At 43.9% G+C, this 17,215-nt stretch overlaps 1 protein-coding gene across 2 annotated transcripts in view; it reads right to left on the minus strand.

The window, feature by feature from the left end:
• The window catches only part of agrn (agrin), a 478,028-nt gene that overhangs the window by 357,492 nt on the left and 103,321 nt on the right, over window positions 1–17,215 (minus strand). Inside the window, exon 1 of one of the 2 annotated variants that reach the window (XM_041206169.1) lies at window positions 8,668–8,719. The exons of the other annotated variant lie outside the window; for it this stretch is intronic. Coding sequence (XP_041062103.1) covers window positions 8,668–8,704 — 37 coding nt within the window. The 5' untranslated portion in view covers window positions 8,705–8,719. Of the gene's footprint in view, window positions 1–8,667; window positions 8,720–17,215 lie in introns of those variants that run through there. 2 annotated transcript variants of the gene reach the window in all.

A 17,215-nucleotide genomic window follows, 5' to 3' on the forward strand; every position in this document is an offset into this window, starting at 1 on the left:
ATTGTGACCCAGCCGACTGTGAGGGAACGGCGATTTAGTTTGAAGTCACGGTGGTGTGTGACTTGGAGGGAAACTGGAGAGTGGTGGTGTTCCCATGCACCTGCTACCTTTGCCCTTCTAGAAGGTAGAGGTCACAGGGCATGCTGTCACAGGGTGGAGCAGGAATCCGGAATATTAAGCCCTCCCTCAACTTAATTGACAATCTGGCAAGAGACATTAGGGTTGGGTTACACCAGAGGTCTGCAGCCTGTGACTCCGAAGCCACAAGGGTCTCAATAAGAACTCATGTACAGTTCCCACCACTGACTGCTGAAGCCTAGTCTGGTGGTAATTAAATGACTTGTTTCGATTTTTTAAACTTTTACTAACATTGTGTTTGTGCAAAAGTTTCAATTAACAACTTTGTGAAAACCTTTAAAATACTGTTGAAATGTGTCTGATTTGTTTCTCATTATTATTGGAATCTGAGTAACAGAATCGTGGCTCTTAAGATATTGGGTCGAATCTTCCAGATAGCGGCAATCACTGTTGGTTGCCACTCTGTTCCGATTCTTTTTTGCTCTGCATTTCTGCCCAAACTGGGCCTCTTCAGAAACGTAGGGCATACCTGCTCTCGTGGTCCTTTCTCATGCTGTTGGATCGCCGGGGGAAGCCAGACCGCGCCCCCTTTTGATGGCACGAGTTGCCATATTGAGGTAGCTCTTCATTCGCCAACACAGTGAAAAACTTTAGGACATTTAATTAGCTTTTCAGTGCGTTAGCGAATGGAGTGTGAGTGAGGTAAGTGGGTAGGTCTGTTGGGCAGGTAGGCTGGCAGTGTGAAAGGGTGGTAAGGTGGCAGGTTGGGTGTGATGATGAGGTCAGGACAGGTTGGGGGGAGTTGAAGGGGCAAGGGGGACTTAGAGGCTTGGGGGGAGCCGGAGGGGTAGGGGCGGGGGGGTTGGGGGCAGTCGGGACTGGTCAATGGGAAGTCGGGGGGGTCAGGTGTATAGTTACCCAGGAGTTAGATGTGGTCCTTTTCAGTCTAACATTTCCTCTGTAACTATCCTAGTAACTGATTCGGAAACCTCCAAAGCCTTCTCAAGTCTCTAGCTCAGAGTTGGAGACTTTTCGGAGGATCCCAGGGAGCAGGGGAATTGCCCATCGGAAGTTGAAACTTCCTGTGGAGTCCTTGAGCTGGGGCTTCTGAGGGGTCCTGTAGTACATCTTGGGAGGGGGTACACCGAGTCTCCGACCATCCGAAAGCTGGAAGATGTGGGTCATTGCATTTTTGACTAAGTTAAAAAATGGCACTTCTTGTTCCTAATGTTGTTGATCACTGGGTTACACAGTTGGAACGCAGTAGAGAGCTTAATCTGCCATTTACTGTGCTATTATCCAACCTAGCCAAACTCAATGCCCACACTGGGTGCCTGAAAGGACAGGGCTCCATTCCCCATGACATCTCTCCTCGGTATCCCTCTCCTTATTAAACACAAAATTTATTGTGGGGAGAGAGGATGCAAATCCTGCAGTGGTTACTGCAGAAAGACCAATTTGAATTCATCCCAGGAAGTCTGCAGGAATTGGCAAGTCATGTGAAGAGGAACAACTGACAAAAGATTAGGATGAGATAAGTGTAACCAGTGTGGAGGTCAAGCTGGAAGGAGATGGCCAAAAATTGACACCACTAATGCATCTGAAATGGCCACAGACTACAACCGGGATACATCGAGATTAAAACCGCGCCTGATTTTCAGTTCAGCTTCTGGAGTGAGTCTGACCATATTAACATTTCAATATGCCACTCATCAACTGAAAGCAGGAGAGATCACTTTAATCACAATGGGAGACAGCGAGAGAGAGAGAGAGGGAGACACACACAGACACACAGAGAGAGAGAGAGAGAGATTCATGGTTGGGGTATAGGATTTAGCACCAGGAGGTTACTAAGATTGACTATGCTCGTGTGAAATATTTCAGATCCAAGCAATCTGCAATGTAATTTCGTTCCCATGACACCAACTTCACTCAATTTATGTTGCAGAGGAGAATCAATAGAACAGGATCTTGGGTGCGTGATCGGGTTGCCAACTCTAGTTGGCTCTGTTCCTGGAGGAACACATGACCTGCTCCCTCCAATTTCCCCATACTCAGTTCATCATTGGTTGTTCAAAATGTCCATTCTCAGTGCCAGGTCTCCCATGCCAATTGGAGAGCAATTAGATTCTTTGTCACTTGATTGGGTGGTTTTTGATTGTTTATTAATTCTAAGAATGCTATTTGACTGGAAAAGTGTCAAGTATTTTTTTCTTTCTCTCTGAATGGCCCAATGACTTTCCCACCCCCCACCCCCCCCCCACCACCCCCCCCCCCCCCACCCGGAGATTCATCTTCAAATCCTGAACAAGGTGCCAGTCTGAATGGGAAAGGAGTCAGAATAAAGTGGAAGAACCAATTAGTGGGGCTAATAGCGGCTATTTTATTTTATTTTATTTTAGGGACAGACCTTTGCCAGTCAGGAGATTAAGTTGAACCATCAGCTAAGGCACTCTTCCCCATCTTCAGAAGCACATACTTGCCTCTTATCTATGCACCAGTTCCACTTAAGAGCAAATGTAATTTACTAAAATCTCCAGTCATGGTTTGCATGAATATAAACGGGGACATAAATGGACTTTGTAAGAGGGAATTGTTTGTGTTAATTGCTTATCCGTGGCACTCCCCAGTGATGCAATTGAACAAGCCAAGGGAAGGTTGCAGCGATAGACATCATTCAGCTCCAACACTATCGAGTTTACTGTTTACAGTCACAGGAACATCTGAGCTCATTGCTCTGAGCTGATATTAGTAGACCGCTTGGAAGCGGCTGCTTCCTGTGACAAGCGTTGGGCAGGAGGGGTGTTTGCTTGCCACAAGTTCAATGTGAACAAATGCCTTGGACGGGAGAAAGCGTCAGGAAAAGGGGGCAGGCCTTTTCAGATGTCCCCCATTGTCATTGAAATTCCGAGCAAAACAGCTGCGTCTATTCTTCCGACACCACCAAAGGGCTGATGGTTTTGTTTCCCCGAATTCACAGGCCAAGATGCAACCCTACCGCAGTGGGGGTGGGAGTGAAGGAAACAAAGCCTGCGTGACAGGCTAGAAGGCTTCCAACAGGTCTTTTCTGCACAGGCAGCGCAACATTTCAAAGAACTCAATTTAACTCAGCTGGGAGAAAAAGGAGCCAGCGATCGAACCACACAGTCAATGAAGTAGAATTCTTTATTCGCTTCAGACATATCCACCAGTACGGGATGACAACATAAAAAGAAGTGAGGAAGCACCAACATGCATTGCCCCTTCTCCCGTCAAAGGCTTATTGTGCATTTTGTGGCCAATGTTTTCTTCAGCTACTGCAAGTATCATTCGCCTTTCAATGATACATACAAGATAAAGATAAAAGCGGGAATTAAATTCTGCATAAAAAATGTTCAACAAGCATTTCCAAATATATCCAAAAATTAATATTAATGCTTTCCAGATTTAAAAGCAAGATTTGCTAAAACGGAAAGTGACATGCATCTTTTTTTAAAAAAAGCTCAGCATCAAAAGGTACCAGGAATTGCTGCATTTGGCGGTTATCAAGACTTCAACCTCCTTTGAAGAGGAAATGATTATACATAATTATATGCATGTATCCCATCCCAGTGAATCAGCATTTAAATAGACAAAAGGCTCATTAGGACTTTAAAGATCATTGGTTGTTCAGGAATAAATTGGCGGCATAGGAAGTGTTGTGATGATTTAGAAATTAAAGGGTGGGCTTAAGCTAATAATAGTGCCATAGAAGTTACAGTGCAGAAAGGGGCCATTCAGCCCATAATAAAAGAAAGACAATCTTGCATTCATATAGTGCCTTTCATGTACTCAGTAAGTTCCAAAGCGCTTTATATCTAATTAAGTGCATTTTGAAGCGTAGTCACTGTTGCAGTGTAGGAAATGCGAGTTCCAAAGTAGAGTCATATTGGATTCGAGAATTCTGTTTCTCGCTCCACAGATGCTACCAGACTTGCTGAGTTTTTCCAGCATTTTCTGTTTTTATTTCAGATTTCCAGCATCTGCAGGATTTTGCTTTTATTCAAGGGATATGGGGAGCGGGCTGGGAAATGAAGTTGAAATCAAAGCTCAGCCATGATTGTACTGAATGCAGAGCAGGCTCAACAGGCCATGTGGTCTACCCTTGTTCCTATTTCTTATGCTTCCTTTCCAGTTACCAAATGTTTGTTACCAATTGTATGGCAAAAAAACACTCAGATATTTAATCCACTTGGTAAATCAGTTCATTCTTCTATGCATAATGTTTGGGAACATTTGCATTAAAAACTTGTTTATCTTTCTGCTCGATATTTCATCAGCCTCTGCTCACTTCTGACCAACTTATTCGTGGGCCTCTCCCTGTGACAGGTTACCAAGAGGTTTCTGCCCCTGTCCCCCAAATCATTTAATCCAGTTAGAATAATGGGATAGGTATATACATCATGTTACACTATCCTAATTTGGTATCCAAACAAACTTTTGAAGCTACAAAATTATTATAGGCAAAATTTCGATTACTCATCATCCCAAGTGTTTGCTGTTAACAGGTTAAGCTATAACAATGGGGGATTCAGTTTCTCAGTCTATGGATGCACTTCTGAAGAATCGTCTTCAAAAATAAGTTCCCCTGTACCACATCAAGGATGTAGAACACAGTCACTGACAGCTCCACACTGACAAGTGCTAACAGCAGGAAAGGGAGAATCAAGGGGAAAAACACACACACACACACACACACACACACACACACACATTGACTGGTGATGCATTTACTTCAGATTAGTGTGCGAAGTCCACTAGGTACATTTGAATCAGCAGGAATAAATATGACCATGGCCTTGAAACATATTACAGTTCAATAAGCTATGCGAGCAGAGATGCACTAGGAAGTGGTCTACTGGCCTCCAGCCAGCTGTAGCTGAGACAGAACTGGTCCATTAAAAGGCTAGAACTCACATGGCCAGGGGGGTGCTAGCTTAAACTCGAGCTAAGCTTGTTCTTGCTGTGCCAGCATGCCTTTCTTATATCCAACTGTGTCTCCATTTGACATGATCAGACAGATAATTATCTTTTCTCTTTGTTGTGAACCTTTACAGGAATATGCCAGAGTGGAGATTGAGAAAGGGGTGGTCTCCAACCAGAAGCCTCAACATCAGCAGTCAAGTGGGTATTGTCATGTAACTGTAGTTACATCTAGAGATCGTTCATCAAGCATCCGAGGACTGCTCCACGTGGCAGCCTTGCACATCTCGATCAACTACAACCCTTATTGAGAGATGCCCAGCCATTGGCCATGGACTCACTCTTAAAACACCCTTTACTTAAGCTTTTGCATATTGGAAATGAGGAGGAAAGGGAAAGAATTCCCAATTATATAATGCATCATTACATCCACAAGAATCCCCCAAAGCACTCTGCACCCCACGAATGAGCTTGGAATTGCAGTCACTGCTCTTATGTGGCCAAATCCACGTGCTTTGGGCTGAAACAAGCGATATTCTGGAAAATGGTAGCACACAAGGTGAAGGCAGTGCGCAAGCATGCGAGTGAGCAGGAGAAAGAGACAGAAAACAAAGAGATTGTACATGTGAACATGAAAGGAATGTGGGCAAGACAGAAACATAGGGACAGGGACAGGCAGAGGGAGGGAGGTGAACATAGGGACAGGGAAAGACAGAGACAGAGGGTGGAGGCAGAGACAGTGATATAGAGGGGCAGAGAGAGGAACAGAGACAGAAGGAGGGAGAGGGACAGAGATAGAAACAGAGGAAGGCACTGAGACAGGAATGGGAAGGAATATTCCATTATGAGCTAGAATTATTAAATCCAAGTTGCTCGGGGTGAAAAAACGAGAGAATATTTGACTCATTCATCAATTACTTGCATATCTTAAAAACAAAATTAGCATAGCACCAACATTTGTTCCACAGCATCAGTGTTGTGCCAGAATGGTGTATTATTCCCAGTTTGTTAGCAAGTAAAATAATGTTATAGATACAGCCTCAAGTACATAGTGAGCTATCCCAGCTAAAATGATAGAATAAAACTAACTGTTTCTCCTTCAGGCTAATGTAAGTGTAACCAAGGACACATTTTACTGCTCACTGCAGAGTTCAATATGAGACACATCGCTCTTGGGTCAATTCTGTCATTGTCACGGGTCAGCATTTCTCATATTGATACATCTCACTCAATGTCATGCACACAGCTTTAAGGAATGCTGCTTTTAATTGGGTTAAGTGTTGCTCCTTCTTGGATAAGATCCATGATGCCAAGATACCAGTAAACACACAGAGCAGATAAAACCTTGAAGCTAATTGTGGAAATCTAAGCCACTGGTATCAGGCAACTCCCACATTGAGATGAAAGCCCCATCAGTAAACTCGCACTGTTCAAAAGATAATCTGCACCAAAAAATAATTAACCTCCTTCAGGCTATGGGGCACAAACACTAGATAAACAGAACAGCCTCAAGAAGGTCTTACCTAGGATTGTTAATCCTGTAATATCGTCCTGGACTATCCAAGGATTAAAGATTAAGCTCCAGGACACAGTGGCAAACCAGCTCAGGAGAAAAATAACAGGGGCAATGAAATAAGTTTTTTCTTTAAAAATAAGTAGTTGAAAAAGTATTAGAGATTGGGGGGTGGTGGGGGGGGGAACGGAAGAGCGGTAGAAAAAAGGCCTGTGAGATCGACAGTCACGGTTAATCCGATTGGCTGATGAAGAGCTTGTCACTTTTCAATTGGCCGTGGGAAGGGAGTGGGTCAGGAGGATGAACCAATGGCGGGAGCGTGGGAGGGGGATGGTTCAAGGAGGGAGACCATGTGATGAAACCTCCTGGAATAAACCTAAACAGAACTGGCAACTTGACAAAAGAGACTTGTATTTATGGGATGAAATCTGTCAATACTTGGTGCCTACCTGGGAGGTCCTCCCAGAGGCAGCCAATTAAGAGGCCACCATCCAATTAAGGACAGCGGATGGGTCCCTGAGGCTGCAGGTCCAATCAGAGAGTCTGCAGCCTTGGAGGGATGGCTCCCCTGTCAGCAGAGGAGGGGGGAGCTGCTGCTGTTGGAGGGGCGAACATGAGGGCACCTCCATCGAGAGGCACCTTCTGAAGAGCTATTCAAATGAATAAAATAAATGGTGACCACAGCCTCCAGGCTCCAGCAACCACCCCCCCATCACCACCACCACCACCACCACCCACCCCCTCCTTATGGAGAAGAAACCCATTTGCAGAACAGCCAGGGGCAGCAACTATTGTCTCCAGATCAAAGCTACTCCAGTGAGGGGAGGAATGGGGGAGGAAAGAATGCAGGAGGCCTCACAGGCCCCCAGGCCTCAGCAGCAGGGATGGGGGTGGGGAGGATGTCCACTGCCAGGGAGAGCCTGGTAACCACCCTAATGGGTACTTAATTATGCAGATTAGACACCCACTGCTGCCAGGAGGGTAGTCTCTCTACTGGGGATGATCTGCCCCTGGGAAGAACTCCTGAAGGAGGAAACCCATTGGCCCACTGATGACACAGGGCTGGGGAGATACCCCTCACTTAGTGCCTTTCACAACCCAAGGATGTCTTAAAGCGCTTTCTAAACAATGGCATGCTTTCGAATCATAGTTAACGTTGTAATACAGAAATATCTGGCAGCCAAATTGTGCACAGTAAGTTCCTACAAATAGCAGTGAGGCAAAGCAGGCATGGTTGAGGAATAAATATTGACCAGCGCATTGGCAAGAACTCCCCTGTTCTCCTTTGAATAATGTCAGGGATCTTATATGCCCACCTGAGAGGGCAGACAGGGCCACAGTAAAACTTCTCACCTGACACACACACGCCTCATCTCAACAGCTATTTCTACAGATGTAAATTGACACCTTCAAGGCATCACCTACGCATTTCAAGAATTGGTGACCATTCATGTCATTTAATTCACTGAATCAAGATTAGTGCTATGGACCACAATATATGTTGTAGTGGTAATGTCACTGGACTAATAATCCTGAAGTCTAGGTTGATGCTCAGGGGGACATGGATTCAAACCCCACCATGGCAGCTGGTGGAATTTAAGTTAAATTAATTAATCTAGAACATAAATGACAACTGTCACTAATTGTTGTAAAAACCCATCTAGTTCACTAATGTTCTATAGGGAAGGAAATCTACCATCCTTACCTGATCTGGCCTACAGGTGACTCCAAACCCGCAGCAATGTGGTTGACTCTCAGTTCAAGGGCAAAATTAGGAATGGGCAACAAATGCCCACATGCCATAAAGGAAGAAAAGGTTCACTTATGTACTAGAAATGAAAATGAGCATGAAATATCCATTTTTATATTTAATATATTTGTTTCTCGATGGCAACAATAATCAGCCTAGAATTTGCAGTACCATTTATATGAACCAGATCACAGCAGACAAGAGCTCAAGAGAGCTATTCACCTCAGGTGCGTTGTCTGAATAAGCCAAAAGGAACAACCTAATTGTATCTTTTTTAGTATGCACAATGGCCCAAGGGTGTTGGCATGGTAGCTAGTTATGCAGCAGCATTAGAAAAGTGCCAGGGAAAAATTACATGTCTGTCATCGGAGAAAGAATGACGCACCTTGTAAGGCTGTAGACAAGGCGAGGGTTACAGACATAATGCTTCCCTCCTTCAATCTTTCCCATTTCCGCCTCAGCTGGGTTTCAGAGCTCCGAAGGCTGCACAGATGTTTGCCGGTCAAGGTGCGGTCAAGGCGTAAGCCCTTTTAGATACCAGAGGTCAAACAACAGGAGCGATTCGGTGATCCCAGCTACCTATCCATCTCGGGCTCCTGGCAAGCACCATTTCCCCACTGGGAGCATAGGATTCAGAATCACACAAACAATTAAAGTCACAGGCAGCAATCCTCTCCAGGTTCAGAATGCGACTGTACTGTACATTTATCCTTCCCAGCATTTGTCAACCAGATCCGTATCCCACTTCCAAGAAGCGGGAAGGGCAGTGAGCAGGAAGGTGGTCAGCAGAAAGGGGTGATACTGTAGGACAGGAAAGGCTTTCTTTACCCCAACGGCATTTCTGCCAGGTCCATTAGCAATTCATTTTGACCCAAGCCCCTCAATGTGCCCTACTAAATAGGATTTAGGGGATCTTTGAAAAATTGAGTGTGTTTCCTATATTTGATCGAATATGTTTAAAACTAACCACAGGTTGAATCCTGGCCACAGGGATTGGGGGCAGTAGAAGAGGAGAGAGAAAGGAAAAGTCCAGGCCAAGTCTGACATTCCCTGAGGATTACAGTAAAGATGAAGCTTAATAGTAGATTTGTGAAATTTTCATCTAGTTACAGAAGCACTCTTTCTTGCCCTTTGTGAATCCTTTCCCCTCTCTCTGAATCCATGTTGCATCGTGTCCCACAGGTATCAGTAATGCTCTCGAATCTAATCCAAGTGGTTATTCGTAATCAAGGTCAGTGAGATTCAGCAGACGCTTTGCGGGGGGCGGGCGCAATGCGGGGAATAAGTTCACAGCCAAGTCCGATCCTGCTCCCGTTTAATATCTACTACTTGCAACCTGACCAGGGACAGCTGAATAGCAAGCAGGGCTCGAAACACTAACACTCCCAGAGATGCCAAGGTCAATCTTGGCTTCCAGCACCCAGCACAGGTCAGATCGCGGGTACGGCCTGAGACTTTTGTGGCCTGTATGGCTCAAATGGACAAGCCTGTCATGTGGGTATGTAAAACTTCCATGTGAAACTTCCATGTGAAACTTCCTGTCATGTGGGTATGTAAAACTTCCATGTGAAACTTCCTGTCATGTGGGTATGTAAAACTTCCATGTGAAAACTTCCATGTGAAACTTCCTGTCATGTGGGTATGTAAAACTTCCATGTGAAAACTTCCATGTGAAACTTCCTGTCATGTGGGTATGTAAAACTTCCATGTGAAACTTCCTGTCATGTGGGTATGTAAAACTTCCATGCAAAACTTCCTGTCATGTGGGTATGTAAAACTTCCATGTGAAACTTCCTGTCATGTGGGTATGTAAAACTTCCATGTGAAACTTCCATGTGAAACTTCCTGTCATGTGGGTATGTAAAACTTCCATGTGAAACTTCCTGTCATGTGGGTATGTAAAACTTCCATGTGAAACTTCCTGTCATGTGGGTATGTAAAACTTCCATGTGAAACTTCCTGTCATGTGGGTATGTAAAACTTCCATGTGAAACTTCCTGTCATGTGGGTATGTAAAACTTCCATGTGAAAACTTCCATGTGAAACTTCCTGTCATGTGGGTATGTAAAACTTCCATGTGAAACTTCCTGTCATGTGGGTATGTAAAACTTCCATGTGAAAACTTCCATGTGAAACTTCCTGTCATGTGGGTATGTAAAACTTCCATGTGAAACTTCCATGTGAAACTTCCTGTCATGTGGGTATGTAAAACTTCCATGTGAAACTTCCTGTCATGTGGGTATGTAAAACTTCCATGTGAAACTTCCTGTCATGTGGGTATGTAAAACTTCCATGTGAAACTTCCTGTCATGTGGGTATGTAAAACTTCCATGTGAAACTTCCTGTCATGTGGGTATGTAAAACTTCCATGTGAAAACTTCCATGTGAAACTTCCTGTCATGTGGGTATGTAAAACTTCCATGTGAAACTTCCTGTCATGTGGGTATGTAAAACTTCCATGTGAAAACTTCCATGTGAAACTTCCTGTCATGTGGGTATGTAAAACTTCCATGTGAAAACTTCCATGTGAAACTTCCTGTCATGTGGGTATGTAAAACTTCCATGTGAAACTTCCATGTGAAAACTTCCTGTCATGTGGGTATGTAAAACTTCCATGTGAAAACTTCCTGTCATGTGGGTATGTAAAACTTTCATGTGAAAACTTCCATGTGAAACTTCCTGTCATGTGGGTATGTAAAACTTCCATGTGAAAACTTCCATGTGAAACTTCCTGTCATGTGGGTATGTAAAACTTCCATGTGAAACTTCCATGTGAAACTTCCTGTCATGTGGGTATGTAAAACTTCCATGTGAAAACTTCCTGTCATGTGGGTATGTAAAACTTCCATGTGAAACTTCCATGTGAAACTTCCTGTCATGTGGGTATGTAAAACTTCCATGTGAAAACTTCCTGTCATGTGGGTATGTAAAACTTCCATGTGAAACTTCCATGTGAAACTTCCTGTCATGTGGGTATGTAAAACTTCCATGTGAAAACTTCCATGTGAAACTTCCTGTCATGTGGGTATGTAAAACTTCCATGTGAAACTTCCATGTGAAACTTCCTGTCATGTGGGTATGTAAAACTTCCATGTGAAACTTCCTGTCATGTGGGTATGTAAAACTTCCATGACGCCTTCATGTTCATCGGAAAGTATAGTTTTACGCTTTCAAGCTTATGTCGTGTCTGAGGAGAGGGCTCTGATAAAGCAAAAGCGGAGAATTATTTCCAGTAGCAGTTGGGGCCATTAACCAAAGAGGACAGATTTACAGTAATTGGCAGAAGGACCAGAGGACTGATGAAGAGCAAATGTTTTTATGCGGCGGGTTATGATCTGGAATGCATTGCTTGAAAGGAAGGTGTAAGCAGGTTCAATTGTAACTTTCATAAGGGAATGAGGTATATATTGCAAAGGGAGAAGATTATAGGGGTTGTGGGGAAAGAGTGAGGGAGTGGGAATAATTGGATAGCTAATTCGAAAAGCCAGCAAGGGCACGACAGGGTAAACCTGCCTCCTGTGCTCTATGACTCTGATTCTAGCAGTGAATGAAGAGGAGAGTTCTGGTTTAATTATGAATTTATTCCTCTCGTACACTTGTAGCAACATGCTAGAGATCGGGTAATTGCAGTGTATGTATGGCTGCCCAAGGCACTTTAAAGCAGCCCTCAATCAAATCTGGCAAGATTTAAGCCACACCAGGATGAAATAAAAGTTCTCCAATTCTTTTAACTTCACATAAAGCCCAGTTGCTTAGAGTTTACCAGATGATTAGCTAAAATTGAGAAAGGCACATAGACTTGATTCCCAGTCTGTGACAGGATAATTCGGCCAGTCATGTCAGTTCCGGCTCTCTGAACCAACTGTCCAATTAGTTACCCTCTGCCCCCCCGACTGTGCTGTATTTCCCTACAATCCTGCAATCTTCTTCCTTTCTGAGCTAACCCAAATCGAACTAAGGCACTACAATAGGGCTGAAAGTCCCTGGGTTAGGGAAGAGGAAAACTGGTCAAATTCCATCAGCCAGCGTTCTCATTACCATCCAGTAACCTCTGCTGTGTTTGTACACGTGCATACACACACACACACACACACACACACACACACCCACCATCTGGCCAGGACAGAGTGGAACTTTAGCTGTGAAGCCCCCATCCAGCTCAAGTTGGATAGCCTGCCAGCACTTGCTATTGAGCGCTCCTGCTCATGGTCACTTGAGAAGGTTCCAGATTGATCCTTGCTGGAAAGAAAGCCCTTGAGGATGAAGGGTGATTTAATATCAAGCTTTGCAGTAATACCCAAAGGTTCATGCAGCCTGCCGACTTGCCCCTTTATAGGTCACTGATGTGTATCAGTCTCTTGGGACAGGGCTGCGGTGCCAGGAAGCACTTGATATCAGCGGAAGTAAGCAAGATAAGGTGAGAAAACAGTTGAAAACTTGATATTATATATGTGACTGATAGAAATAATCTCTAAACCTCTATGAAAAGGCTGAAGGGACATTGCACAAGTTTAATTGAAATGATTGGGACAGGTGTTTCAGTTACTCAATTTCAAATTCTTCCATGTGGTACTCAGAGCTGTGAATATTCAATCTGGCATTTAAACTGCAATTCAGTGCAGGTAACATTCTTGCAATTAAATTACAGGTGTACCAGTGAACTTGTTAACACAAGCCCCATCCAACATTCCTGTGCAGAATTAAGCAAGTCAAATCCAACTCTTCACCCTGTCTTTACTCAGAAGAGATGGATTTAATATACTGGCAATGGAAATCTAAGGGATTCCTTCTCTCCCTACCCCAAAAAATACTTTACATTATACAATACGGTTAAGAGCTCTTGAAAAATTGAGGATGTAATCCACTGTCAAAGGTGCTGTCTTGGACTTGAAACACTAAACTGAGTCCCCATCTGCCTTCTCAGGTGGATGTGAAAGATCCCATAACACTATTTCAAAGAGCCTGATGTCAATATTTATCCCTCAATCAACATCACAAAAAACAAGATTATCTGACCATCACCATGTTGCTGTTTGTGGGAGTTCGCTGATTGCAAATTAGCTACTGCATTTCCTGCTGTACAACAGTGACTACATTTCAAAAAGTACTTGGCTTGTTAAACTCTTAGAGGCATCCAGTGGTCACAAAAAGCGCTTCAATGCATAGAGCCATTCCGGACGACAACTCCAGAACTACTAACATTACCTTAACGAGGCTCTTCACACACAAACCTAGATTATAGGTGTTGATAGGACATTTGACTGTGGATGCCATCATTGGGGTTGTGGTGGTGGTGGTTCGGTGGGAGGAGGAAGGGGAGGGTAGGGTGATAAATTAAATGTTGTAAAGACTGATGAAAAACCTTGGTTGAAATCTGAAGGAAAGGTGGATTGTAAATGAAACCAGGACCACAACTGTCCCACATGCATGATGTGTTCACAAACAGCGCCACCGACTCTTCCTTTCATTCACTCTTTGGCCCTTAAAGATCTTAAAGTCTGTGGTCACCACTTTTGTTTTGGTTAGCCCCTCATGTGGCTCAGTATGCAGCCGAGTCACACAGGAAGATCCCCAGGTTTGATTCCCTTGTTGATCTCAGTTGTGGTGTCAACATGGGCATTAAAATTGGTGGCAGCACTTTTGGGGTTGGAAGGGAGGAGGTAAAAGAGGAGAAAATAGCAGCAGCCAAGATGTCCAATCCTGTGGTCATCCCCACCTTTCAGAATGCCACTTATCGAGCTGACTTGTGTCGGAACCTTAAACTGTAAGTACTTGTTGCCTGACTCCAATGGACACTTGGGGCAGATAGCTGATGACTGCCAGTGCTCAGAACCATACTCTTGATGCAAGGCCAGACAGTGTCTTTGGGAGCAGTGTGGTGAAAATCTGAAGAAAATTCAGCTTTCAAAAAGTAAATGGACATTTGACCTCTTCCAGTTCATAATTAGCACGAGCACTCAAAGGAAAGCATTTCTGCAAAGCCTGACTGTAACATTAATCCAATTTCTACTGACTTGGGGTCTTTGAGGAAGATGAATCGTTAAAAAGCGACAGATAAGTGAGTTTTTAAAAAAACAGACTTTTTTTTTAATCTGTTGAGGCACCGGGGAGACATTCAAGTCAGAATTACGATCAGTTTAATGTAGAGATTGAAAACAAAGTTTCCACTTCACATCACAATAATGAAGCACTTGAGATGTAGGGCATGTCAACTCATACAGTTAGTGCCTGTAGGAGGATACACTTCAGGGGGATCTGCAAAGAATTGCCTTGATTTTCACTGAAGAAGAAAAACTATTTGCGTTTACTTGTCACATTTCACAGACTCAGCATGTACTCTAGTGCTTCATGGTCGACAAACTTAAAAGTGTAGCCACCATTAGAATGTAGGATATCATAGAATCTGACAGCACAGAAGGAGGCCATGTGGCCCACTGTGTCTCTTCTGGCTCTGTAAATGAGCTGTCCAATTTAATCCCGTATCTCGGCTCTCTCCCCATAACTCTGCAAATTAATCCTCTTCAGTTTCACATCCATTTGCCTTTGTTACTAAGGAATCTGCTTCCAGTACCTATTTGTTGTGCATTCCAGATAACAAATCTTGAAGAAAAATGTCTCACTTTCTACAGTTTTGTTAATTATTTTAGGTGGTATCTGACTTGCATGCAAGATCCTAATGATAGCAATGAAGGGAAATGGGCAGATGATCTATTTTAATGGTGTTGATTGAGAGACGACTGTTAGTCAGGATGCCAGGAAGGTCTTCCATGCTCCTCTTCAAATGCAGCCAGGGAATTTTATACAAGTAATTGAAGAGAGCTGCCAGGACACCTTGTTTAATGTCTCATCCGTAAAAGGATGGCACCTCTGGACAGTGCGACACTTCATCAGTGCTGCATTGATATATTGGCTTAGATTTAGTGCTCAAGTCCCTGGAGTGGGATTTGAACCCATGACCTTCTGGCCCAGGAGAGAGTGTAACCATTGAATCATGGGGGGGGGGGGGGGGGGGGGGGGGGGGGGTGGGGATGGTGGTGGTGGTGGGGTGGGGTGGGGGGTGGTGGTGGTGGTGTTGGTGTTACCTGAAAACCTCATGGATGAGCCCATATTTCACCCAACGTTTCCAAGCAGGGGTTACTGGCCTTACCCAGAAACAAGGCCAGCCAACCCTTGGGTTCTAGGGCAAAAGCTACTCAAGAAGCTACTAATTTTCTCTAATGAGAGAAGTGTCAGCGAGGGGGCAATTCCCTTGGTAAAACTTTGACCATGAAGGTAAAACAAGTTAATGGCTGATCGACTCCACCAATCCCTAATGCTGGCTTCATTCATGCAGATTAATTCCACATTCTTGCAATCCCTTTGGGTTCTATCATTTTTGTTTTCAAACCTTTCACAGATTCATTTTGCCTCATTAAGCAGACAGAGTCACACTGCAAAATATTTGCCCAGGCCCAGAATGTAAAAAAAACAGACATCAGTAAAGGTTTTCAATGCCACTTCCACGGTTGCTGGTTAATTTCTTTCAGTGAATTTCAACTGCCAGTCGTTCATCGGGATGTTGAATGCCCAGTCACAATTGCGCTGGAAACAGATTGCTCCACAAGCAAAAACACTCATTAGTCCTTGGAATTTTTTTTATTCCTTTGATGGGATGTGGACGTCCCAGGCATGGCCAGCATTTGTTGTCCATCACTACTACCCTTGAAAAGGTGGAGACGAACTGCCCTCTGGAACTGCTGCGGTCTTGTACAACTGGGTGGCTTGCTCGGACATTTCAGAGGGCAGTTAAGAGTCAGCCACATTGCAATGGGTGTCACATATAAGCCAGACCAGGGAAATCTACTGTCCTTACCCAAAGGGCATTAGAGTGAACCGGGGAGGCAATGGTGCAGTGGTATTATCACTGGACGAGTAATCCAGAGACCCAAGGTAATGCTCTGGGGACCCAGGTTCAAATTCTACCACAGCAGATGGTGGAACTTGATTTCAATAAAAATCTGGAATTAAAAGTCTAATGATGACCATGAAACGATTGTTGTAAAAACCCATCTGGTTCACTAATGTCTGCTGTCCTTACCTGGTCTGGCCTACATGTGACTCCAGATCCACAGCAATGTGGTTGACTCTTAAATGCCCTCTGAATTAAGGATGGGCAATAAATATTTACCGAGCCAGCGATTCCCATGAACCAATAAAAAACCCAGATGGGTTTTTATGACAAGTAATGATAGTTTCGTGGTCACCATTCCAGATTAATTAATTGAATTTAAAATTCCAACAGCTTCCATGGTGGAATATGCACCCATGCTTGGGAGTCTCTGAATTACTAGTCAAAGTGTAATGACGTTACCACACCACTGTTTCCCCAATGATATCGCGAATGAGCGGCTTCAGTTACATGGAGAGAGTAGAGAATATGGGTTATTCTCCTTAGAGCAGAGGAGGTTAAGGAGAGATTTAATAGAGATGTTCAAAATTATGAGGTATTTTGACAGATAGGGAGAAGCTATTTTCATCGGCAGGAGGGTTGGTAACCAGCGGACACTGATTTAAGATGACTGGCATAAAAACAAGAGCATAAGCGAGGAGAAATTAATTCAGTGCCTGAAAGGGTGGTGGTGGTAGATTCAGCAGTAGTTGTCAAAAGGCAACTGGGTTTCTACTTAAAAAGGGAGAAAACAGCAAACTCTAGGAAAAGAGCAGGGTAGTGTGACTAATTGGATAGCTCTATCTCAGAAGCAGCACAGGCACAAGGGGCCAAATAGCCTTCTGTGCTGTATGAATTCCTGGAGTGTATACGGGATGGTTTTCTGGACCAATACATTGAGGAACCAATGAGAGAACAGGCCCTCCTAGACTGGGTACAGTGTAATGAGAAAGGAATAATTGGCAATCTAGCTGTACGAGGCCCCTTGAGGATGAGTGACCATAAT

Source organism: Carcharodon carcharias, chromosome 15 (genome assembly GCF_017639515.1).
Source record: "Carcharodon carcharias isolate sCarCar2 chromosome 15, sCarCar2.pri, whole genome shotgun sequence".
NCBI classification, from domain to species: Eukaryota; Metazoa; Chordata; class Chondrichthyes; order Lamniformes; family Lamnidae; genus Carcharodon; species Carcharodon carcharias.